The 23,548-nt window shown below is 51.1% G+C and overlaps 9 protein-coding genes across 9 annotated transcripts; 5 read left to right on the top strand and 4 right to left on the bottom strand.

Annotated features, from left to right (window-relative positions):
* Positions 1–10: 10 nt before the first annotated feature.
* Positions 11–1,472, top strand: ASPVEDRAFT_152489 (uncharacterized protein; the record flags this gene model as incomplete). Its single annotated transcript, XM_040808312.1, has 2 exons — positions 11–633; positions 825–1,472. Exons 1-2 carry the CDS (start codon positions 508–510, stop codon positions 1,470–1,472), a joined length of 774 nt encoding a protein of 257 aa, XP_040669857.1. The 5' UTR covers positions 11–507.
* A 63-nt stretch (positions 1,473–1,535) lies between these two features.
* Positions 1,536–2,633, bottom strand: ASPVEDRAFT_135697 (putative 3-oxo-5-alpha-steroid 4-dehydrogenase; the record flags this gene model as incomplete). Its single annotated transcript, XM_040807232.1, has 3 exons — positions 1,536–1,936; positions 1,995–2,496; positions 2,583–2,633. The coding sequence occupies 3 exons, from the start codon at positions 2,631–2,633 to the stop codon at positions 1,536–1,538; spliced, it is 954 nt and encodes a 317-aa protein (XP_040669856.1).
* Positions 2,634–3,643: 1,010 nt separating this feature from the next.
* ASPVEDRAFT_54323 (putative histone deacetylase complex subunit (Hos4)) lies at positions 3,644–8,191 on the top strand (the record flags this gene model as incomplete). The annotated part of the gene is made up of 3 exons (XM_040814918.1): positions 3,644–3,674; positions 4,227–7,918; positions 7,970–8,191. The coding sequence occupies 3 exons, from the start codon at positions 3,644–3,646 to the stop codon at positions 8,189–8,191; spliced, it is 3,945 nt and encodes a 1,314-aa protein (XP_040669855.1).
* Positions 8,192–8,581: 390 nt separating this feature from the next.
* Positions 8,582–9,228, top strand: ASPVEDRAFT_30569 (40S ribosomal protein eS12; the record flags this gene model as incomplete). Its single annotated transcript, XM_040810365.1, has 3 exons — positions 8,582–8,584; positions 8,679–9,003; positions 9,104–9,228. The coding sequence occupies 3 exons, from the start codon at positions 8,582–8,584 to the stop codon at positions 9,226–9,228; spliced, it is 453 nt and encodes a 150-aa protein (XP_040669854.1).
* A 201-nt stretch (positions 9,229–9,429) lies between these two features.
* Positions 9,430–11,814, bottom strand: ASPVEDRAFT_766784 (GID4/VID24 family protein). Its single transcript, XM_040816363.1, has 3 exons — positions 11,556–11,814; positions 9,922–11,434; positions 9,430–9,864 (listed from the first exon to the last, which is right to left on the bottom strand). Exons 1-3 carry the CDS (start codon positions 11,577–11,579, stop codon positions 9,674–9,676), a joined length of 1,728 nt encoding a protein of 575 aa, XP_040669853.1. The 5' UTR covers positions 11,580–11,814; the 3' UTR covers positions 9,430–9,673.
* ASPVEDRAFT_43546 (uncharacterized protein) lies at positions 11,493–12,512 on the top strand. The gene has a single exon (XM_040812845.1). It carries the CDS (start codon positions 11,937–11,939, stop codon positions 12,210–12,212), a length of 276 nt encoding a protein of 91 aa, XP_040669852.1. The 5' UTR covers positions 11,493–11,936; the 3' UTR covers positions 12,213–12,512.
* Positions 12,513–13,236: 724 nt separating this feature from the next.
* Positions 13,237–14,627, bottom strand: ASPVEDRAFT_136499 (uridine-cytidine N-ribohydrolase; the record flags this gene model as incomplete). Its single annotated transcript, XM_040807300.1, has 5 exons — positions 13,237–13,782; positions 13,845–14,161; positions 14,225–14,429; positions 14,502–14,509; positions 14,576–14,627. The coding sequence occupies 5 exons, from the start codon at positions 14,625–14,627 to the stop codon at positions 13,237–13,239; spliced, it is 1,128 nt and encodes a 375-aa protein (XP_040669851.1).
* Positions 14,628–14,943: 316 nt separating this feature from the next.
* ASPVEDRAFT_54320 (PXA domain-containing protein) lies at positions 14,944–18,790 on the top strand (the record flags this gene model as incomplete). Its single annotated transcript, XM_040814916.1, has 3 exons — positions 14,944–15,463; positions 15,626–16,349; positions 18,064–18,790. The coding sequence occupies 3 exons, from the start codon at positions 14,944–14,946 to the stop codon at positions 18,788–18,790; spliced, it is 1,971 nt and encodes a 656-aa protein (XP_040669850.1).
* Positions 18,791–20,867: 2,077 nt separating this feature from the next.
* On the bottom strand, positions 20,868–22,620 carry ASPVEDRAFT_135841 (uncharacterized protein; the record flags this gene model as incomplete). Its single annotated transcript, XM_040807245.1, has 3 exons — positions 20,868–22,041; positions 22,098–22,119; positions 22,188–22,620. The coding sequence occupies 3 exons, from the start codon at positions 22,618–22,620 to the stop codon at positions 20,868–20,870; spliced, it is 1,629 nt and encodes a 542-aa protein (XP_040669849.1).
* Between the last annotated feature and the right edge of the window lie 928 nt (positions 22,621–23,548).

Genomic DNA, 23,548 nt, shown 5'->3' with positions numbered 1-23,548 from the left:
CTTTTTTGAAGGAGAGCTATATGAGGTCAGGAACAGCGAGTGGGGACGTTGGTGGGGAGAGTGAGAGCCAAAACGAGGCCTGAGGCAGATTGGAAACGAGGCTGCGGTCCTTTGAACTATACAGAGGGACCCCGGCCTTATTTAATATAACGGATTCAATGCCCATTTATTCCTTATATTGCTCGTCGGTTGCAGTCTTGTTTTTATCTTGAGCTCCGCGGCTGAAAATTATATATTATTCTTGCATTATTGAGAATTGAGCCGAAAAACCTGGTCATTGCAACTGTTGGCGTTCCCATTGCTGTCACTGTCCGGCACGCCTTGCTCATTGTGGGAATGACTGCATCGGGTTTCTTTTCGTCTTTCTGATGCATCGTTTGCTTTTGCATCTGAATGCCCCCCGATAGGCTGGAGCTGCGTTTTGCACCAAGTGCCGTGCCCTTCTAGCGTCGAGATCTCCTCCAGCCGCCAGCAATTATTGCTGCTCGGAATCCAATCAGGCCAGTCATGACGCCCAGAGAGAAACAACCAGGATCCAGCCTGGAGGCGGCCCGCATCTCGCGACTGCCCGGCGATGCCTTCTACATTCCAGACTTCATCACTGAGGCCGAGGAGGCGAATCTCTTGCAGAAGGTCTGTACTTATTTACCTTCTTTGTACTTCGCGCCCTTCATGCATAGCCAATTCGGCTATCGATCTTTTTATTCGAGCTTCAGGGGTCCCCTGTCTTTCCCTTCCCCCTCCCCCGCCTTTTCCATCCCCATCTCAAGATCTCTACCTACTTAGCACCGCGCTACGATCCCACAAACTAACCAATCCATCAGATAGCATCCTCCCCTCTCCCCCACTGGAAAAACCTCTCCAGACGCCGTCTCCAAACCTATCCTTCATCCCTGACAAGCTCCAACACATTGCTCTCCTCCCCGCTCCCTTCCTGGCTAACCACCCCCATCATATCCCCCAATTTCACCGATCTGGACCTCTTCACCGACTCCCCGCACAACGCCCCGAACCATGTCCTCGTGAATGAGTACCAGCCCGGGCAGGGGATCATGCCTCATGAGGATGGGGCTGCATATCACCCACTTGTTGCGACGGTGAGTTTGGGCGGGGAGATTGTGTTGGATTTGTATGAGAAGGGCAACAGCCGGGACAATGATATGGACGAGGGCAAAACCGGGAACGAAGAAGACCAAGCTCGGCAGCCGAAATATCGGATCTTGCAGGAGAGGCGCAGCCTGCTGGTTACGCGAAACGAACTCTACAAGGATTATCTGCATGGTATTGCGGAGCGGGACAGAGATGAGGGCCTTGCGCCGGATTCGATTTGCAACTGGGAGTTATTGGGCGAGCCGGAGCGGTTCCGCGCTGGGTGGTATATAAGGGAGACGAGAGTGAGTTTGACATATCGCGATGTGTTGAAGGTCGCGAAGGTGGGGAATACGATGAAGTTTTTGAATAGAAATATTTGATATAGTAGTAATCTTTGATTGTGTCGGGTGGCTCAAGCTAATTAGCTGGATATTGGGGATGGTCTAGTAAACCAATGGAATCATGTTCCATTTCCCCAGGACTGCGGCTTCGCCAAACTTTTCTTTGTACCATTTTCGGGTCGTCGAGGCAGAGACGCCCAGGTTAACCGCGACAAAGACAAGAGCAGAGAGTAGTGTTTTGTTCACGGTTTCGCCCTCTGGAGCGGCTAGCAGCGCCAGGGATAGATATATTATGCACTCGGCTGTGTAGTGTGGACATACGATCCTGCTGAACATGGGGTGAGTAGGTAGGGTATACTTCTTCAATGAGAATAGATAATGGTGGCAATCGTGTTGAATACCCGATGCAAGGATGAAGATGGGAATACTCAGAAGCGTCCGGCCAGAGAAACGTGTCGTGAGGTTGAAGTCATCTAGACTCAGTTCATGAGTAAGAATTGTCCCTGCACTACCAATCAGCTGGAAGCCTTAATTTAAATACTGCTATTTCCCCGAACGGACCTGTTCCCTCTATCCAGACTGCAACGGTCACCGCTAGGTAAAAGCCGATACCTGCGAACCAATGAACGAACCACATTTTTGACGACGACGGCTTTGAGAAGCTCAGACACTCATTTAGCCGTCTCACCCCGTGGATCAGCATCAAGCCACAGCACAGCATAACTTGATTTATCGAGATTGCTTCCTGCATGTGCTCTGCCCGGATTCGAGTCGCAAAGGCCTGGAACACGCGCCCGTGAGACAGAAGCTGCAGAGCCCAGAAGATCGACGACAGCACCGAGATGACGTAGAACTGCGTGAAGTAGCTGTGAGGGACTCTAAAAGTAGCAACATAATCAAGGGCGCGTGTTACCGCGGACGTCCTCGAGGGCGAGGCTGAGGTCGACTTTGGGGTCGGCGTGGAAGCAGAGGTCTCCGACTCGACTGGAGCTGTTGATGTTGCACGAGCGCCATAAGGGATGAAGCGCGACCGAAGTGAAGCGGGCAGACTAACAGAGAAGATCTGGGGGATTTAGTTCTCGTCCATTCTAGAAGGAAACCGTCGATAGTGCCGATGCAGCAGCCCTGGTTCCCAGTGACGTTTCATACCATGCAAGCTGCGAAGAGGAAAAAAGCTCGAAGCGCGTCGACCGCGTCCATGTCTGTGATGGAGAGTGCGGAATCAACGACGTGAGCAATAAACTCCATCCTGAAACAACTCGGGAGTCAGAAGTCTCGTCGACTTCTCTGGTAGCGCTGATCCTGTAGTTATGAATGACAAGATGACGGGGAAGAAAAGCTATGGAGATTGAGACAAAGCTCCGATCCCGAGATCTGGTCTCAGGTTTTGATTACGAGACGTTGCCGTCAAGGATTCGCATCTCAACCCCAATTCAGGCAAGTCAGCGGACTGCAGGCACATCCATGACTCCCATTGCAAGAATGCCAGCGGGCAATGCTCTTTATCGAGCTTAGTTGGATGGCTGCATCGCAGAATTAATCTTTTGCAACCCCCTCTCCTGCATCTCTTTCACAGGCTGATCACGGGATCGCGAACCAGCTTCCCCTCTTTCTCATCCCGTGACCGCATAATCCGAGGACGGGAATTTCGAAGCCGATCATGAAATCTGCGCGAAAAGGGGGGCAACTTCTCAAGTGGGGCGATAAGCTGGCCGATTATCGAGCCATGACTGGATAAAAATAAGCAGATCAGGGTGGGCCCAACTGAAAGGCAGACCCATCTAAGCCGCAAGAGGTAACGGCCGACATGGCCACAGCGTTTCATTGGCGGTAAAGTGGATGCCTTGGCTGTCCGGGCCTTCCAAGGAAACCCCCTGAAGACCGCAGTGGTGAGTGGTGGTCCGCCTCACACCAGAAAAGAGGATCTTTTGGGTCTCTGATTCACTCATGATTCATCCGCCACCCTCGTTTCATCCCGGCATCCCCGCTCGCTTTGGGCCTTCGCGCATCGCAGAATCATCGATGGAGATGTCGAGCTGCATCGTACTCAGATATTTGGCCGGACTGGGAACTACTGAGCTGGATATGGTACCGTAGCCTTGGAAGTTGTCCCGTTTTCGAGATGATTGACACGAGACCGATGATTATTGCCTCGAGAGCACTCGAAGCTCACGATTGGTCTTTTAACATGCTGACCAGACTCTGACGGCATGGCTTTGAAGAGACCGTTCCATTGCAGTGGTTGATAAAAAAGCTCTCTCGGGTGGCCAAAGGACCCAAAGCTCAAGAAGAGACAGAAGGAGAACAGAAACGTGGATGTCTCTGGGATGGCACGAATAATCAAAATCAAATAATAATTACGACGGGCTGTTTTAGTCCCAGCCTGAGGCCACTGAGGCCGCTGCCACTGCCATTCTGCCACCACACCCAAAGTAGTTTCAACCCCCAGTCGCAGGAGACCCAGTCCCAGTTCCAGTCTAGGTCACTGTTTCGCTTCTCTCTTCGCCATTCCTTCCTCCTCCTTTCCTTTCCCAACCCTCTTTTCTTCCCCAAAACGACCGCCCTTTCTCGCCCTCGACATTTTATCTTATTATCCTCGACTCCTATATCCGCGCCCCTTTTCACGATAATCGTTCCGAATTCTTCGTCCGTCCCTGTGTGCCACTTGCAATCCACCTTCAACTCTCGTCCCGCCACACCAACCCTCCTCGCCTCGCGACCACTCCCTGTACTTGACAGAACTTGGGCCGATCGGGGTTTGATCTTCTCGGCCCTTTCGACCTTGACCAACAGTCACCATTCATTCCACACTCCTCGCCGTTCAATCCTCGCCGCCTCTACCTAGCGTGGTCGACCACCGGCTTCCGCGCCCAACTCCTGGTGTCCCTGACCCAAAAGCCATCCTGTCCGTTACGGCCTCCGAAAATGTCGAGCAGAATCCCAAGAAGTCGAGTGTTACCGCTATGAGTGATGCTGACACTGTCTCCTCGCTGCCAGCTGCTCTGGATCCCGGACAGCAAAACGCGTTTGCTGTCAAGGTGAATAGCCAGCCTGCTTTGGGGCCGCCCTCCCCAAGGAGGACGTCGAATCCGACTGTTCCTCATGGTGAGCATGCTCCGGTTAAGGAGATAGATTCTGCTGGGGACGGTGACGGTCCCCCAAGCCCCAAGGCCGATTCGGAGGCCGAAACCATAATTCAGTCCGGGCGCGAGTCCCTCTCTCCAGAGAAACGACGAAAATTTATCAAACATGAACCGAAACGACGTGACGATGGTAATGAACGTATTGGCGACAATGAACTGCCCTCAAGTGATGTTCAGGTGAGGAAGAGCAGGCCTGTGGATGATGATAGTCATGATATAAGCGAACGTGAAGCGCGCCAACCGAGCCCGCCGCAGAGAGAAGCATCACCGTCCATCGTGAAGGTAGAGAAACTGGACGATTCCCAGTCTGTATCTAACAGACCCGAGACTGCCAGAACCTCGAGGAAGCGAAGTTTTAGTGAGAGTATCGACGGGGAGTCGGATATTGGTCGACGTGGATGGCACAAGGACTCGCCTGTGCGCAGTCGTGAGGAACATATTTTGAGTAATGGACCAACGCTCCCTCGACCCGCATCCACCGATCGTTCCGTCTCCCCTGTTCGTCAGACGCACAAGCGCACTGTGTCTGGACCGCAACTTACCAACGGGAAAAAGAAGAAGGCACCCACGCCTCTGGTGACGGGTTTCCAAAGACAAGGCTCCGAAGATCGACTGTCCGTTTCATCAGCAAATGGATCTCCCCATCCAAGTGCGTATGTCCGCAAGCTCGCGTCAGTTGATGGAAATTCTGCGTCTCCGGCACGGCCAACAAATTATAAGAAACTGCGAGATCAAAATGGCAGAACGCGTTTGGCGCGTGCCTGTGCGGCTCAGGAATTGGATTCTGTGATCGCAAAACATGAGGAGCGCCCGGAGGATTTGAATGTTGCTGACAACGCTGGGAACACACCCCTACAGATCGCATCTCTGGAGGGTAGTGCGCCTATTGTCAAATATCTAATTGCTGCAGGGTGCGAAGTCGAAACATGCAACATCGACAAAGACACCCCGTTGATAGATGCTGCGGAGAACGGCCATGAAGAGGTCGTAAGAATTCTTCTAAAAGCTGGTGCAAACCCGCGAGCCGTCAACTCACAAGGAGATGAGCCAAGTGATTTGGTTCCGGATGACTGCGATGAAATCCGACGGCTGTTGGAAGAAGCAAAGGCTAAGCCACGACCAAATCGACGATCAGAAGAAACAGTCGCCCCCCCAAATCGGGAATCCTCATCTCGGCGGATATCAGGCGCTAGCCCGCGCGATTCTCCCCCGGTTAGCGGTGGGCGTAGTCCTCCCCTCTTCAGCAGCATGGCATCAAAGCGAAAGAGTGTGCGAAGTGAAGCTACGAGGAATGATCTGCTATGGACCAAGGCTACTCCCGAGAATCTCCAGGCATTTGCTGCGAAAGGTGACATTGCTGGCGTTGCAAATATCCTCAACGTGGGGCAGAAAGCCGATACGGAATCGATGATTGCCGCTGCTAAGGGTGGTCATGACGAGGTCTTGTCGCTGCTTCTTGGTATGGGGGATGCGGAGCCTGATCCCGCTCCAGTGCCGTCCCAGAAAGCCGGTCACAACACCCCAATGCTTGCTGCAATTGGCCGTGGAAACCTAGCTGTGATCAAGCTTTTTCTAGATCAGCCTGGGTTTAACCCGGCCCGTCGACTTTATGATGGCCTGACCTATTTCGAAATATCAAAGAAGCGCAGAGCAGACAATTGGGAGGAAGAATATGATACGCTCAAGGAGGCATACGACAACTATGTCAAGAATAAGAAACAGCGCAAGTCCGACCTCTCCCCACGTCAAAGGCGGGAAAGGGAGAAGGACGCAAAACGAGCCATGCGTAGAGAATCCTCATCACCCGTTTCTCGGTCCAGGAAAAACGGAAGTCCTGGGGCCCGCGATTCACCCAAGGATCTACCTATCTCAAGAGAGAAGAAGGGGGTTGCTCATCCGAGAGATAAAATAGGCCCTGGAATTTCTCGTCCGAAACACACGCATTCAGACTCAGACACAGTTCGCACCGAACCACCCAGGCAGAAACCTGTGTCGTCGATAAAGGATGGTGATTCAGCCAGGGGCGATGATGTTATCAAACGAAGGCGCCTGATCGCGGGACGACCACCCCAGGATCGAGATCGCAAGATGCCCAGCTTACCCTCATCGGACTCATTATCGGGCCGGGAGGATAATGTTAAGTCCCGACCAGACCGTTCTTCTGAACCCGTTTCTAGAACACCACAGCTGAAGCGTGGACGTAGCAGTGCTAGTCCTGAACGACCTCGTTCTCGCGGGCCTGAGTCCGAGCGTCACAATCGCGATGTTCTAAAGAAGAAGAGAAGGGTCCTGTCAGAGGAAGGGGCGCCAAATGTTACCAATGGAGGTTTAAAGAGACACCATACAGCTGCAGCTGATGGTATCAAATCGCCTCCTCGGCAAAAGCACGATGTTGGCTCCAGTGATTCGAGGACCGATCGTTTGGAGGATTCACGCATTGCTTCCTCCAAAGACCGAAATTTGGTCAAAGAAGAACGGGAAAAGCACGAAACGAGCGACCTGGCTGACATTCCCATGGAGGAAGCGAAGGCGGCGGATACGGACAAAGAAGTTCCCGACACGGAAGAGACATCGGAACATAAGTCGCTGGTTGACCAAGCCGAACCCGATGCTGATGTCGAGCCACAGAGCATTCCCAGCGAGGCGGCTGAACAAAAGTTGGTCGAAAAAGCAGAGCAAGAACGAATAGCCGAAGAAGCGCGGGCCGTTGCAGAGGCGGAAGCAGAAAAGGCTCGAGCTCAAAAGGAAGAGGAAGAACGAGTAGCTCGGGTGGCTCGCGTAGCCCAGGAGAAGGCCGAAGAAGAGCGAAAACGAAAAGAAGCCGAGCAACGACGTATTAAACAAGCCGAGGACGAGCGTCAAAAGCGACTGGAACAAGAAAGGCAACGACTTGCACGACTCCGTAGGGAACAGGAAGAGCATGAACAACGACGGCGGGATGCACTCCCTAGCCGGCTCTGCATAGCAGCAAACCTTGTCGGATCAAGTGACACCCAAGCACGAAGTCACTCATGGCTGCGGAAATTTATGCCAATAGTCACCGCCGAAACCAAACAGCTTGATCCTGGTTGCAATGCCGACCTTGCGAATGAGCGATGGGTTCCAAACTATCTCGTCGCGCCGCTGTTAGCTACAAACGACCTCCAGTTATCGCAATACGCTAGTTGGGAGAAGCGTGACGTGACGCCATCGCAGCGAATGAACCTATGGCGAGTTACACGACGAATGCTTGTGCAAGCAGATGATACAGAGTTTTTGACGGCGTCATTTGGACAGATCATGCAGAAGGATAGTGAAACCCGGAGCAAGTATTTCAGTATGGAACACGTGTTTTGGGTCAAGGTACGCTTCGAACCTCTTATTCTTGCGGTATCATTAAACTGACTTTTCCAGCTATCCGATTTCATGGACCTCGTTCCACATATTCCGCATCTACACGGGTTGGACATGCAATTCTTGAAGATGCATATCGACGAAGAACCAATCTTGAACCCTGCTGCTCTGCAACCAAATGGGCTTATTAATGGACCACCGCATATCGGCAACCCTGCTCTTCTTTACGAACAAGGCTTGACGAATGGCTATGGGCACAGCCAGCCGAGTACATATGCCTGATTTTCTTCCGTTCAGTCCGGATTACTTGTACAGATGGACGATTTTCCTTGCCTGTATGACTATGATACCTCTGTTGTGACGCAATACATGATAGGAATAGTTGGATAGATGATGCGGCTCTAGGCTGCAGCCACATTTCCTTGAATACCACTTCGATAATAATTGAACTTTGGAAACCACCACCAAGAGAACGGGTATCGAGTAGCAAACACGTGACACCATGATAAACACGTGACAATGACTAAGAACCGTAGGGCACACGGATCCGGATCTAGGCGAGCACGACGGAAATTAGCATCACGATCCCACAATCTAAGATTCCACCCTTATACCACCACGACTCTTCGAGGATATTCCGACATTCAAACACCCTACTAACATATCATCAAAATGGTGCGTGCCACGAATATCAAAACCCTGCACAATTGGGACCAGCCACCATCACTATGCATCCATTCGACTGCTAACACTTTTTTTTTCTTGACAGTCGGACGGAGAAGAGACCGCTTCCAACCCCCCTGTCGCCGCTGATGAGGTCGAGGTCCCCGCCGAGTCTGGCGCTGGCGGCCAGATGTCCGTCCTCGACGCTCTGAAGGGTGTTCTCCGCATCTCTCTCATCCACGACGGTCTTGCCCGTGGTCTCCGTGAGGCCGCTAAGGCCCTTGACCGTCGCCAGGCTCACATGTGTGTCCTCAACGAGGGCTGTGAGGAGGAGGCCTACAAGAAGCTCGTTGTTGCTCTCTGCTCTGAGCACAAGATCCCTCTCATCAAGGTCCCCGATGGCAAGATGCTCGGCGAGTGGGTTGGTCTTTGTATGTTTCACCATAATTTTTTTTACCTTCTCAGTGTGGTCTTTTTTTTTTCTTTTTGGCGGGATGCAGTGGGCTAACAGGTACTTTTTCCTTGCTACAGGCCAGCTCGACCGTGAGGGTAACGCCCGCAAGGTTGTCAACTGCTCTTGCGTCGTTGTCAAGGACTGGGGTGAGGAGTCCCAGGAGCGCTCCGTCCTCCTCAACTACTTCCAGACCGAGCAGTAGATTGATCATTCTTGAATTTTGAAACGGCATTGATGGATGGGAGGATTTATGTGATATGATTATGAATTGTGCTGGAGGGGTTTAACTATCTGTCTGCTGGCGAGAATTCTTTTTATTCTGTCATAGTCGTGCACGCCGCCCTAAGTTACCATATGTGACTGTTCAGAATTGAGAATCTACCATCTATGGGCTGAGAATAAAAAAGATTGAGTGAAGAAATGCGTCTTATCTTTGGGCAATGTGTAGTTGGTTTATTGTCTACCTAAAGACAAGCAGTCCTGATGACTCCCGACAGTAAAATGGGAAGGCTGGATATGGATGAGAAGGTCCAAAGTCGTAAATTTGACAACACCTGATATGCAGATTGTATGATACGCCCAACCCGAACGCCTCGAAGATAAAAAAGTCAACGTTAGAGTGCAATTTTAGAAAAAAAAAAAGGGTATCAACGGAAGCTGTATGAAGGTCGAGTCATCTTCGTTGTTTCCGGTTTCAATGACAGCTGTTGGTATGGTGAGCTACCGGGATCATAATATAACCCTTCGATGTTGCCGCTCTCGCGATGCAAGGAAATGTAATAGAATCCTGATATCGTGAGTCCCTGTCGCGCGTCTGTAGGGGTTATGAAACATCGTTCTGTAGTTATAGATTGTTAGATAGGTGTTGAAGCGGGGGGGTGAAGACTGAACAAACCCTTCCATCTCATCAGGATCCACCCCTTGGACAGCTGTTCTGTGATCCATTTACGGCTCACGAGGTTCCGTGTCATCTCTTCATCCGTTAAATTTTTGAATGGCTGTAGTTTTCGCCAATATGTGCAATCAATCTCGGCGTCTGCTTTGAAATTCTTCGTCTCCAGTGTATGTGAATTGAAGTCGATTATTTCGCCCTCCAGGAATGTCACAATATGTGCATCATGGGACGGCGAGGCCTTATCGGGGATATTGTACGCCTCCATGGTCCCTGATAGCGTCATGTCGTGGACGTTGATATCGTGAATGGTTACTTTGACCGGCCAGTTCTCCTCCTTGCCGTTGCCTAAGTTGTAGACTTGACTGGCGAAATATCGTCTTCCATTCGATGTTTGTACGCTGATGCGGTTTTGGTCACTGCCATTAACGATCATTGGATCACTAGAGGACGGACTGGGCCCTTGCTGGGGAAGGACGAGGCCGGTACTGCTGGCAGCTGTTTGGAACCCTGAGAATGTCATGCCTGGGCGAAGCCATGAGCACACCGGCGGCGGACATATTGAAGAAGTGTCGAGTATAAAGTCGTCTTCGTCCCAAGAAAGAAGATCTAATTGAACGAATCCCCCGGCGGCTGCAGATGACAAGCTTTCCTCGAATGAACTAGAATAGCGTAACCTATCGAGATAGCGTATCGTCTCTTTCAATCGAGGGCTAGGAGGATTATCTAAGTGCATTTGTCGGTGAGCACTGACCCGCGCGCGAAGGTCATTATGTGTTAAGACTCGATGCGGTTCGCTGCGACCGCTGGGAAGGAACCGATAAGCCCGAGGCGAGGATTCGACGCCAGATCGTTCGCGGGGTTCCTCTGCGCGATCTAAAAGGTAATCATGTAGGGTCCTCGTCCGAGAGAACCTTGGCTGACGTTGTATTGACTGTAGTAGAGATTCTGTCGTTGACCCAGAGGTGTCATTCGATTGATGATTACTGTCCGCTAGGTCGCTGGGATTCGCCTGGGGATTCCTGGGTGTACCATCGCGGCGCGCAGGACGTCTAGAGTTACTGCGTTCGGAAAGCCGGCCAAGCCATGATGATAGCGCATTATTGTGTATTGGTGGATACGGGATATCATCGCCTTCGTCGTCGAAAGCGGGAGCCCAGCCGTATAGCCCACGAGGATTTGAAACTCGACCTTCGTAGTTGGGTAAATTGCTGTTGTTGATAGTGCCGTAGCTCTCTTCGTCAGGATCGGGGAACTGGCGACGCAGGATTGGCATTCGACGGTTGATTTCTACCGCCATGTTCTCATTAAGGTCCATCGGATCGATATTCAACTGGGAGAGAATATGTTGTCGGCGGCGGCGCTGGCGGCTGAGCAAGGAGGACGAAGGGTCGGGCGGAGAGCGTACACGCGATCGCAAGAAATTCACGTTATCATTATGGGCATCGTCCGACACAGCGGTGGGGATAGATGGAAGAGAGGGTGTCGCAGCCAAGGGCGATCGGGAGGGGGCATCCTGCAGAGACGGAGCGATAAGTAAAGGCCCATGGCGCAGCGGGGGAATCTGATTCCGGACGGAATCCAGATGCAAGGTGCTCCTGCGATATTTCCCGCAGGAATCAAATAGGAAAACGTACATTGGGCGAATTGGCCGGGGGCATGATATCCGGGGTTAATGGCTGGGTTGGTCGTGAGAAGGCGCAGAAACGGTGCGCCAGATGGGAGAAGGCATGTAGCGAGCGACCTGACGCCGGGGTAAAAAATCATAAAAAGGTGGAAAGAACGGCGTGGATAGCAAGAAAATGATGAGGAGGCGAGAGGACGAGATGGGGGAGCGAAAGTGATGGAGAGAAGTGCGGAGTGAAGAAAAGAGCGAGGATATTCAAACTTGGCCGACTCTGAAACGGACCACGATCTCTGCTGCTCAACATCTGATCCTCTCACCCGAGCATCCCGAATTGTATACAAATTGCGCCATCTTTTTGACCGTCTCCTGGAGTTTCTCGACTTCGAATGACATGCTTATGGCCAGGATTACACTCTTTGCCTTCTTCAGCCTCATTTCCTGGCTGTGTCGCTATCGCCACTGCCCCCAAAATCACCACCGCACCTTTGCTACGTGTTTCATGCTTCTAACAAAATCGTCGATGATTGTGTTCTTCAGCGGAGCCATGTATCCTGAATCGCTCCACCGCCGGTCCGAAGGCGATTCTTCCGATTCGGTCGTTTGTCCAAGTATACGAGGTCTTGAGCGCCATGCAGACCAGGTTCTCGGAGCGTTGCATTTCTCCTAAAACATACAACACTGCCATCGCATATTCTAGGGTCCCATGAGGCTTACCGGTGTTCAAGTGTCGTTGGTCTACCAATTTAGTTGAATGATTGGGGCTTGCCCTCGGCCTCCTTTTCTCTGCTCCCAGGCAACTTGAGCAGAAGGTCAACATGCCTGGAACTGACCAAAATCATGGCCATCCAAAGCTCTCGCATCGTGTCTGAATTCTTGACCGCTAATACCGTTGATCGAGATGATTCAACGAGAAGGAGATGATACTGCGGTTCTATATGGACCTGCTGCGTTATTGAGCGATCCAAACAGTATGAAACATGATTCGTTCTACAAGTCCGTACTTATGATACCCTTGAATTATATGAATGGCACTGAGCATCTATGGCTAGAGTCGCCTCTTTCGACGCTATAGACCGCCCCCTGGGTCTCCAAAGGCCGCGTGAATTGGTGCGGTCGACCTATGTACGGTCAAATCAACAACAGGGCTCTTAGGTGTGGCTACTCTAAAATTTCAGGTTATGACGGTAAATCCAACCGGAGAGATTGCAATTCTGAAATCCCCATATGCAATTGACCCAGCATTGACTGAGCGAAAGCCATCAAAGCCCTGACAACTTACACAAGGCCATGACAAGGTAGCTCACCAGAGAATTACCATACACAACCCCAGTCCCTTGGATTCGTTTTGAGCGTCCTACCGGAACACCCTGAAACACTGACGGCTTTCCTTTTCTTTTTCTTTTTTTGGATACCGAATGATATGACCAAGAGTGATGGTCTTAGCCGTCCAATGGTTTATTAATACGGTAGGTGTAGGGTAAATTATACACCAGCATAGCAACTGTATAAACCAGAAGCTTAAACGAAACAGGACGACTGCCTTACCAATTTGTCAATTTGAATATCGGCACCACTACCAGTAGTTTTCCGGTTTGTATTTTCTCAATTTAAGATTCTAGTGTATGTACCCTCTATTCAACCATATGTGCTCTAGGATTTCCCTTTATCGTGGCGAGTAGGGCTCTTGTGGTTTATGCTGTTGTTCGCGTAGCGTTCAAGCTATCTGCCCGTTTAATGCAGTCCAAAATAACACCCCAAAATGCAGCCAAATCCACACCACGGGGGATGCAGACACCGGTGGGGTGACTGGTAACTACAGAACGACCCAGCTGGCCCACAAGAGCGACATCCTTCCCATGGAGCCCGTCAGTTACAACAGTGACTGAAAATCGCTCCCCATCACGATCGTCGAATTTCACAGCCTGGTCAGGGTGTTTGCTAGCAAATTCCGGATTCAGTGTGGATAGGATTATGGCTACGGCGAGAGGATCGTGGAGTGGAGGGCCCGTTGTCAATCCGAACTCGGTTTCGTAGGTTGACGCAAAGAAGAGTAGTAGTTCATATAACATTTGACGGAGCACGGTTGGAGGCGTGGTGGCGTCGCCGTCTCCATGTAGAATGCGGGTTTGTACATCTCGCGAGGCGAGGACTTGGTGCGTCAGATCTAGCGACATCAAATAGGTCTTGGGTGCGAGAATGGCATTGCTGAAAATTGATTGAGAAGCTTCGGGATCACACTGGGAAAGGCTGAAGGTTAGGGTCGAATGAGCGTCAAGCATTGCTCGGGACCATCACATACGTAGATGTTGAACTCTGCCGATGGAGTTATATTGCCAATCCTGTTCTCATGCCCGGCCAATCTGCTGATTGGCGCATTGGCAAAACCACCCCCAACTCCACCGCCCATTATACTGAGACCCTTGATATGCGCCGCGACTTCCGGAAAGGTGGCGAATAGCAAGGCAATGTTGGTCAATGTACCTGTAGCTATGACCCAGGGTGTACCTTTCGGCTGGGCCATAAGGGCGTCGCGCATCGCAAGGATAGGGTTCCTGTCCGTAATTGGGGCCCTTGAAGCTTTAGGAAGAAGTTCAGTTCCGTCGATACCTGATTCGCCTGTGTTCGATCCTTGGTTAGCTGGCGGTACAGAATTGATGGTATCAATTTGGGGCAACCGACCGTGGATGTTAGGGGCGTGCATGGCAGGTCTGCAGAACGGCTTGTTGCTCCCGGGATATACAGGAATTTCCGGTCTTCCGATAGCCTCCAGCACTCTTGTAGCATTGATGGTAGTATTCTCTAAAGAGGCATTGCCATGGATTGTTGTGATACCCAGAAGGTTCAAGGATGGGTGATGAGCTGCAATAAGGATAGCGAACGCATCCTATATACCCAACGAAGAATATGTGAGCTTTTTGGGAATTTAGGTGCAGACTGTGCATTGGATGACACCTACATCGTGACCTGGAGAGCAATATAGTCAGCATTATGGTGAACGGAGGACAATGAAGAAGGGTATGGGCAGCAGACCAGGATCGCAATCCAACCAGAGAGGGATTGGAGTGTCTATTGAGGCACTCATGGATGGAATTTGAAGCGGTAAACCACTGTGTCTTGGGACAAAGTTTTTATATCTTTGAACAAACTTGAGTTCGAAGCATGTAAATAGTCCGGAGTTCTCCGCGGTCCCTGAGGGGCGGGGATGCGATAAGCACTTATCGCAACCCAGCCCTAAGCCCTGATTTCCGTATTAGGAGCTCTGTGACGTCTCATTCGTCGCGTTTGGAGCGGCCGACGACCTTGCAGTTGCAGATGTCACCGATGCTGCTGCATCAACCCCCCCGATTCCGTTAGCTTTCCGCTTGATTCAGCTCAATTTACGCTTCAACTGCGATGAAATGACCACCGACCCTGTTGTTCCGGGCCTCCAACCCTTTTCCCAACTCAAATCAGGCCAGACTACTTCCAGCTCCAAGTCAACAGTCGTCCCAGCTTCCCCGACCACTACAGCTCCTTCGCAGTCTTCCCACCGGGCGCAGCAGGCGAAGAATGGGCACCGCGATGAACAGCCCAATAGCACAAGCGACAAGGCTACCACTGCACTGATTCGACGCGTTCTTTGTCCTCATCTAGGAGGCTCTGGCGGTGCCGCTTCCCCATATGCTCCAGAGGAGCTATTACCACCGCTTACCAGCTCTAATGACGTTGATCGTCAACTTTACGCTTTAATTGCCATAATAATAAAGGAGTTTATTTCGTCCTGGTATTCGAAGATTACATCCGATCAAGCTCTTATCAATGAGGTGGTCCAGCTGATCGCGCATTGCACCCGGGCTCTTGAGCAAAGGCTGCGGGAGATAGATATTGCACAGCTAGTTCTGGACGATATCTCTGGATTGGTGGAAGGGCATATCGTTTGTAAGCAGTGGTCACTGTATATCCGTCCGAGGAAGCCGTGGAATATGTGCTGACCGTAACGCTTCTGGGAATCAGCGTATCGACTGGCCAAAGAGCAGTCTGAGCTATCGGGACTGTCGCCATACCCGCGGGAAATATACCATGCCTTAAATCCGCAACCAGGCCTCTCACCTGTTCCGGACCCCTCTGATGCGAAATCTGTTTCTCAGCAGCGAGAGAACGAAGCTGTATACCGACGACTATTAGTGAACGGCGTTCTGGCTATTCTTCTTCCCACTGAGGATCTCGAAAATGCATGCCTGCGGACCTTGACGAGCGACATTCTGGCGGACCTTATTCTCGGAAACGAAGTGAGCGGGAAGGTTTGCGAAAGCAGATTCTTGTGGGAGAGTACAGCTAAGCTGCTGGAAGTGCTCTCAAGAAACAACGGTGGAGACAAGGTTGATATGACAGAATCAAAGCCATCTCCTCCAAACCAACTACGACAATTTGGCCTGCTTTCAAGCAAAAACGATGAGAATGATCACACACCCTTGAGTTCCCAATCACAGACTCCAAGCTGGATATGGTGCCTCCTTCAGTATGCCTTTTTCGCATATGTGACACTACGCTTTATTGTGTCGGGCCTACTTCGCAATGCTTCCACAGCCCCGGCGATGTTTGTTTCGCGCCCAACTCCTTCGCGTAGTTTTGTGGACGAGTTAGGCCCGAAATACGGCGACATGGGAAAGCGCCCGGTGCTTGGTTATCGACTCTATGGCATGCTGTCGCAGTTACTGAATATCCCCCAGCGAATGCCGTGGCTAGGAGGATTGTTAGCCCTCCTCCAATATTTAATCCTGGCGGGCCCAGGAAAAGTAGGGGACACCAGCAGTACTCTTGATAGGTGAGTCGCTCCTCGCATTGATTTGGAATTTTGGGCTCCTTTCTCTCCTTTGGTCCTTCCCCTACGACCCCTCCCACCGTCGCACCATGTATCACGGACCTGTCCGAATCCACATGGCCCCGGCCTGCCTTGACGAAAGAATCGGAAATAATCAAGCGCAGCTCGCTCTTCAGTTGAAGGCTGCGAGCGAATGGTTTGTCGAGGATGCCGTGTCTGGTTTGATCTCCGAACGATGATCGACGAATGGCGCTGGCGAGTGTTTTTCTCTGTCCGGCGGCTTTAAGCGAGTCATTGGCAGAGGGTCGACGACCAGCGGGACGTCAATGCAGCAGATTTACATTGCTCGCATGCTGCATCGATCACTTGATCTGCTTGTGGGTGCACCGCGCATCCTTCGCAATCTGCGGCAGCCTGCTCTCATTCGCTGGTGCATTCTGGTATCAGGCGTTACGCACCCTGACCTCAAAATACCGTCATATAACCAAGGACGTATCGTCAATACGAGGGGTCCCCGACAGACGACAGACCCCCTGGCCGACCTTCGGGACCACTTCTCATTTTGTACAGATGTTGAGTCTGTTTGTGCTGCAATAGCATGGTCGCCACTTGTCTAGGCCTTCTCTCTTGAATCGCACGGAAATTGGTTATCTCCCCGGTTGCCGATTGGCTGTCTTGACGGCGAAACTCAGAGTTCAACGTTTTTTGTTCTGAATTTGGTCCATTCAATGCTTGTGGTCGAATTGGACAGGCCCGGCCCTTTCCGTCCCGTGCTGGATCCAGTCTTCACCGTCATCAACGCTGAAGAAGCCACCCCCAGCCTCCCCAACAGGACAAGAAATCGGCAAAATATGGAATCCACATTCAAGTTTTCACGTCTGCTGAGTGCTGATCGAAAGGGTGGCGGGGCGCCATTATTGCATTCAGCCCCAAAAGAGCACTGGGAATTTTGACATCGCAATCACGGGCATTCACAGCGATCCCGCATGAGAGCCTTGGTCTTCGCATCGAAGGACCACTGGAGCAACCCGTTTCGCCTGCATTTTCCTTTTTTTTCTCAGCCAATCAGCGAAATTCCTTGTCCATAAATTTTGAAATTCGACCTGCAGCCGAGGAGGGCTCCAAGGCTCTTCTCGTGTTCAGGCCTGGGGAGTAAGCCTATGATGTTCCACCAAAATTGTGGATGCCCGGTGGCTCTTTCTGATTGACGATGCACGCGCCGAAGAAAAAGCCTTCTGGATCTGAGAATTCAGATTCGTCATCAACGTCTCCAGAATTGAGGGGCCTTTCCAATCGTCCCCGTAACTGGCCCAAGCTTCTCGATTTCCTCTGATCAGGCAGATCCTGTTCGCTCCCACCGCGCACGCATCGAATGGTGAAATATCTTGATTGCGATCCATCTGACCAACTCCTGCCAAAAACGGACAGAGAAAGACGGGACATCTGGCATCCCTGCAATGAAGGGAAAGACTTGCCAGGGCCCGAATTGAACTGCTTCTCCACACCTATCGCTAGCTCCGTCGTCTTCTCGTTTGGTCTCTATCGAGGTTTTGGGAACCACCTTTGCTAGCCTTCCTTTTTTATTCTTATTTTATGTCATTGTTTTTGTGCCCTCCTCTTCCGAACATCGCTCGCAAACTCTGACCAAATGAAGAAAAACAAAAAAAGAAGAAAAAGAAATGCGTCTTTTTTTCACTGACATTTGATTCTCCACTAGGTTCCTCCACGAGAACATCCAGGAGTATGTGCTCACCCCCACCTTGTTACCCAATCTTCTACTTGCATCGCGAGAGGCGCTTTTCCCGCATAATACTCGTCCGAAGCCTGGAGGGAGTGTTAATGGCACTGAAGAGCCGACATCGACTGCGTCAACCCCGACAGGGGCGCAGCCTTCGACTATCAATAATAATACGCAGGCGACTACCGCATCCGGCGGCAATGCAATAATGCAGGCTCATATAGCGGCCACTGCGGGATCGCCTCCCTTGTCGCCGGATCAGCAGCGGCGCGTCTCAAATGCCGCCGAAATCGCCTCGATAAGGCGCAAGTGTGCACTCGGAATTCTATCCCTGATACCGCGCCCAATCGCACGCCGTCTACTCGGAGTTGCATCGGAGACTGCTGTTAAGAGAAACTCGATGCCTCTTCGATTTACGGCTCAATCTCTAAGCCAGTTCCAAGATTCCGAGCCTGAAATTGGAGAGCCAGTCCATGCCTTTATGCCGCCTGCCGGGGCCACTGGAAGTGACGGTGACGCGGAAGAGGAGCTCCTCGCTTCGACTATTGAGACCGAAATCCTTGATTTGTTCGAAGATGAGTACTGCAACAAGCATCTGATCTACTCGATCATTGAGACCGTACTCGCGAGGCTTTTGCCTGAGTTGTCGGATCGGAGTATTGCTGAACTGATGGAGGACAGGGGAGTTTTCGTACCCACTGGTTGATCTGAGATCCTTATGAGCGCTAGCACATACTGTAAACAAGGGTAGTACTAATGGAGTATATAACATCTGTGGTTGCCATAATAGGCAGTAGAAGGTACGGAAGTAGGGTGGAATAAGAAAGAAGCTCGGGCCCTCATCGACTGCAGACATATGGGACAGTGGAGGTAGCCTCGACAAAGATAGGAAGGCTTGGGCGACCTCTAGTCCAGGCCTTGGATAGCACAGCACTTCGCATCCCGCAAAGCCTGCTATCGATAAGATCATATTTGTCCAGCCCTCACCGGGACACTTACCCGAAACATCCTACTATCCGAGACCCCGACATTAGGAGAACCTATCCTCGCAGCTGTCTGAAGTTACGGAGGGTTGGTTGGTGATGGAACCTCCATTATGGAACAAAGAAACAAAGAAAGGCAAGATTCAAAAAGAAAAAGAAAATAGGGAATAGAGTTCCTGAGGCGCAGCACGACGCAAGCCTGGAGGTGGTTTTTGTCTAGTCTAGTCAAGTCTAGTAGTCTGCAACCTGCTTTTGCGGTGCCCTGTGCCCTACATACTGCCAGGTTCTGTAATCTGTCGGGATGGGCTGAATTATGCAGTCAGCCGAGTGTTTTGTGCTTGGTGGTGTGGGACAGAACCAAAAGAGGTAAATTGGAGGGATACCTTACTCGACCTCCCTCCCTACCTAACCACTGATCCTGCTTGAATTTGAGGTTGGAGTCGACTTTTTTGATCAGAAGACGCTGGGTAATCGAAGAGGGTGCGCAGGTGCAGGTGCACTGGGCAGCCGACATGGCACCCATCCATCTTGGCAGACTCCAGCCCGAACAACAGACAGGGGAGACCAGGGAGCGAGAATTATTGGTTGGATGGATAATTGTGCTGTGTAAGTTTACTCCGGACCCTGCTTACAGCAGTCGCTAGCAGCAGTAACTAGTAATAGTTAAGTAGTTGTTGCCTTAGGTACCTAACTAGCAGCCACAGTGCTTTACGTATCGAAGTACCTCCGACTCCAAAATTCAGGCCTCCCGGGTTGGATCGGTCTGCAGGATCCAAATACTGGGTACTTGGTACATAAAACCAAGCCGGGGGTACCGATAGAGACACGGGCTGGCTGGGTGCACAAGGTGGGTTTAAAGTGTAACACCCTTGTACCGAGGATAGGCGATCGGGTAGATGTACATATCATGACGTCTAGTCTGGGCTCTTAGTTGAGTCTCGGCATGAACTGGCCTTTGGAAAACTGACTGGACAGATTCGAATGCCAAAAAGGACCAAAAGACGGGTCTGTTTGTGTGAAGAGAGAAGAGTGACGCAAAAGATGCGGTGAGTGGGAAGTGGCACTGAGGAGAATTACTAAGGAAAGGTACTTCTGTATGTACGGTATGGCCGCTCAGTTCAGTTGGGAGGAAACAAAAATAAAACGGTACTGTCAACATCCGACAGACAGCGGCTTGATTGCTTTCAGTCGCGGCGTGCGTCAGAAACGAGATTGATAGATGATAAAGTAAATGTAAGTAAGGCGTTGGGAATAAATGCATGATGGAATAGGTAAACAAAGCAATGTACTTCATGAGAAGTAGGGGGGAATCAAATGCAGTTCGCGTGAGCGGGCTGGTTTAGATGGATTATGCAGGGAATAATAAAACAGGAACAAGTGCAGCGATGGCCAGGGATCCAAGGGGTATGGGAAGAGGGAACTGGTAAGGTGTAAATGTATGAAAGAAAGAAAGCAAACAATTCAACAAATTCGCGCCGTTATATCCGCCATGCATCCTATCCATGAGGAGCAGTAGTGTAGTCCTCCGTAATATCATACCGTATAAATGAGGTCGCCCTCGTAATATCTTTATCATCCGGTTTTGCCCAAAATCCAGCAAAATGTGCAGGTGCTTAATCAAACAAGGAATCGACAGTAAAGGCATAAAAAAACCCAACATGCAATAAAAACCGGGCCATCCCAAGGTGTTAGAGAGTGGGAGCGGGATAGCATAACAAGGGGGAAAACAATAAAATAGAAAAATAAAAAAGATCATAGCCACATTCTTGTGTGGTCAGTTGGGGCGTTGTATACAGGGCATCAGCCAAAGTTTTGAATACTCCGCTTCTTGGCGAGGCGAGGTTGGTGAGGAAGGTGAGGAAGGTGAGGAACATCGTCATGCTCGTCAATACGAGTGAGACCTCCCGGGAGTGTTGTTGGCAGTTGAGTTTTAGCAAGCTCTAACCTCTCCATCAATTTGCCGATGGTAACATATTCCTGGGCACCTAATCCCGACGGCTGATGTTCAAAATAGTGCATGACTAGTTCCAGGGCTTTGCGGGCTTCGTCTTGCGTAGGGGACCCTGGTGAACTGACGGGCGAAACGGTTGTGGACTTGGAGTATAAGGGGGGGTATATAGTTTTAGCGCGAATTTCTGGGTTGCTTCGATTCCGTTTAATTGTGCCCGTGGATGTATCGAGGTTGAGTGAAATCTTTTGGCCCTCATCTTCTCCAACGGACTCCTCCATAGCGGCAGGCAAAAGACCCTTCATGGCCGATGTCGGATTCGGTGACTCGTCCGTGGGAATGGAGACGGGATCGGGGTTGATGAGTGGGAATGTCTGGCTCCTGGGCCTGCTGGAGTTCCCGTCCGTGGGTGAGACACGGGACTGACTCAGGGGTGTGAACGGACTTTCGGTAACCAGTGTGGATGTTGGAGAGAAAGAAGCTGTCGTATCGAGCGAGATTGTGCTCTTGGAATGTGCATGTTGGAAGTCGATTCCTAGGTCTGTGGGTCCTATGGATATACTCCCTCTGATGTTTTCCTGGCTTTGAGCCGGAGACAAGGGCGAAGGGGATGCGAAACCGGTAGGTGAAATGGGCGAAAGCACGGTGGGTGACTGCACAGCAGATGCTAAAGCTGAATTAATGCTCAAACCAGTTGGACTCGCCGACTCGCTTTTCGTCCCAAACGAGCCCTTTCGGGCTTTGGCGCCGAGCAAGCCATTCTTGTGCTTGAACTTTTCCAACCAGCTGCTAGTCAGGACCTTTTCCTTGCCGTCGGAGTTGCCGCAGGTACTGGCGAAAAAGAGGGCCTTTTCTCGGATCATTTCATCGGTTAGACCATGTCCTCCTCGCTGATAATTCCTGACCCAGTTGGATAGGGCCTTTTCGATATCAGGAACTCGGCCCTTGTTCCTTTTAATTGGTGATCGGCTTCCATCCTCAGGGTTAAGGTACTTGTCTTTCTGCCGGAGTACTTTCGAAACGGTGCTTCAAAGAAGTGTTAGAAGGCCTTGCCTGTGAGGCCACTGAGGGAGTCACTTTACCTTCGTTCAACACCAAACAATGCTAGATTGGAACTCGTTAGCTTTTGTCTTTCCCTTTTAGAGACTGGGGAGAAATGAACAAAGACATACCTCCAATATCGGTTTGTTTAGCGGTCTTGTTCTCCTCGTGATAGAGGCACATTTTCCGTCGATCTTCGTCAGTGAGCGTCCTCCGCGGTGTTGAGCTACTCGCAGATGACTTCCTGGGTGGCGGAGCCGGTGCAACTGGTGATATAGACGGGGCAATTGGAACAGGGCCTGCTGGGAGCTCTGGGGGTTGGAATGGAGTCTGAGATGTCGGGGTGAGCATACTGGGCCAGGCGTTAGAAGGCACAGTCATCGGTAGAGGCACGTAGGGTGGTGGTATTGTGACGCCGTAGGCAGGATCTAATGGCACAGATCCGTATTGGAATCCGTGATACTCTATTGGTGGCGAGTGTTGGGATGGATGAAACCCGCCCATGTCCATCCAGGGAGACTGCGCAAAGCCATTGTCTTGCGAATTGGGAGTCTCTGTATCCATGGCGTATAAACCTGGGGATACAATGCAACACTGGAGGCGACAGAGGGCTGGAGCAGTGGAGAGGAGGCGAGGTTGGCGGAGGGGAGAGAGAGCACACTATAAGCCGCAGGCCCTAGGAGCGGAGGAAAGTGTGAGGGGAAATGACGAGGATACAGGAAAAAGCAAAGAGGGAAAAAAAGGACCGGTAGCAGCAGGAGTCGGAGCTAGAGCAGTGACAGGACAATGATCTAGAGCCAAGACAAGCAAAGACCAAGCAGATGATGCATATTCAAGATTGAGCAGTCGCAATTACAGCGGTGAATGGTGGACAAGGACGAAGTCGGACGTGCTGGATCCGAGAGAGCTTGACCAGGGCTATCCCAAAGCGACATATATGCATACAACAAAGCTTGGGCACGGGGAAGAGAGGGAAGAGGAAGAGACGGGGGAGGCGATGATGGGGATGGGCTGCGTGTAAGGCATGGACGGAGTTTAAAAATTGGTTCAGACGTTCAGACCAGGCCGCAGGCGCAGGGACGATCACAAAAGAAAAGAAGGCATCGGCCAGAGGATTTGCGTCGAGCAGACGTGAAGAGAGTATACGACTTGGGTCGGAGGACAATCTCGGTCGAGGCGCTGCGATTGGGCTGGTGTGGATGGTGGAATGGTACCTCGCCGTCCTACCCCGGCTCACCAATGCCATCCGCAGCAGGGCCTTTTGATTTGATTTGATTTATTTTATTTTATTTTATTTTATTTTATACATTGTTTTTAATTTATCGTCTGGCCGGGGTTCAGGACTGGATTCGACAGACTTGAGTGAAGAGATTAAAATTACGGCTGGCTGCTGCGAGCGAACAATATTGAAAAACAGCGCTTTTGCGCTCTGATTGGCCACCCCGAAATCCTCTGCAGCCGAAATGGTGGGGAAGCCCCCCGCTGATTGGCC

This window comes from Aspergillus versicolor (assembly GCF_001890125.1).
Source record: "Aspergillus versicolor CBS 583.65 unplaced genomic scaffold ASPVEscaffold_7, whole genome shotgun sequence".
Lineage (NCBI taxonomy): Eukaryota > Fungi > Ascomycota > Eurotiomycetes > Eurotiales > Aspergillaceae > Aspergillus > Aspergillus versicolor.
The sequence above is the reverse complement of the archived record's forward strand: the minus strand, read 5'-3'. Positions and strand labels throughout refer to the sequence as shown.

Coding starts and splice junctions, on each gene's coding strand:
- ASPVEDRAFT_766784 (XM_040816363.1), bottom strand. CDS start 11,579: ATGCCCCCGGCCAATTCGCCCAAT. Junction 11,435..11,555: donor CCCCGGCCAATTCGCCCAAT/GTACGTTTTCCT, acceptor CCGTCTCTGCAG/GATGCCCCCTCCCGATCGCC. Junction 9,865..9,921: donor GATCCTGATGAGATGGAAGG/GTTTGTTCAGTC, acceptor CTATAACTACAG/AACGATGTTTCATAACCCCT.
- ASPVEDRAFT_43546 (XM_040812845.1), top strand. CDS start 11,937: ATGCTTATGGCCAGGATTACACTCTTTGCCTTCTTCAGCCTCATTTCC.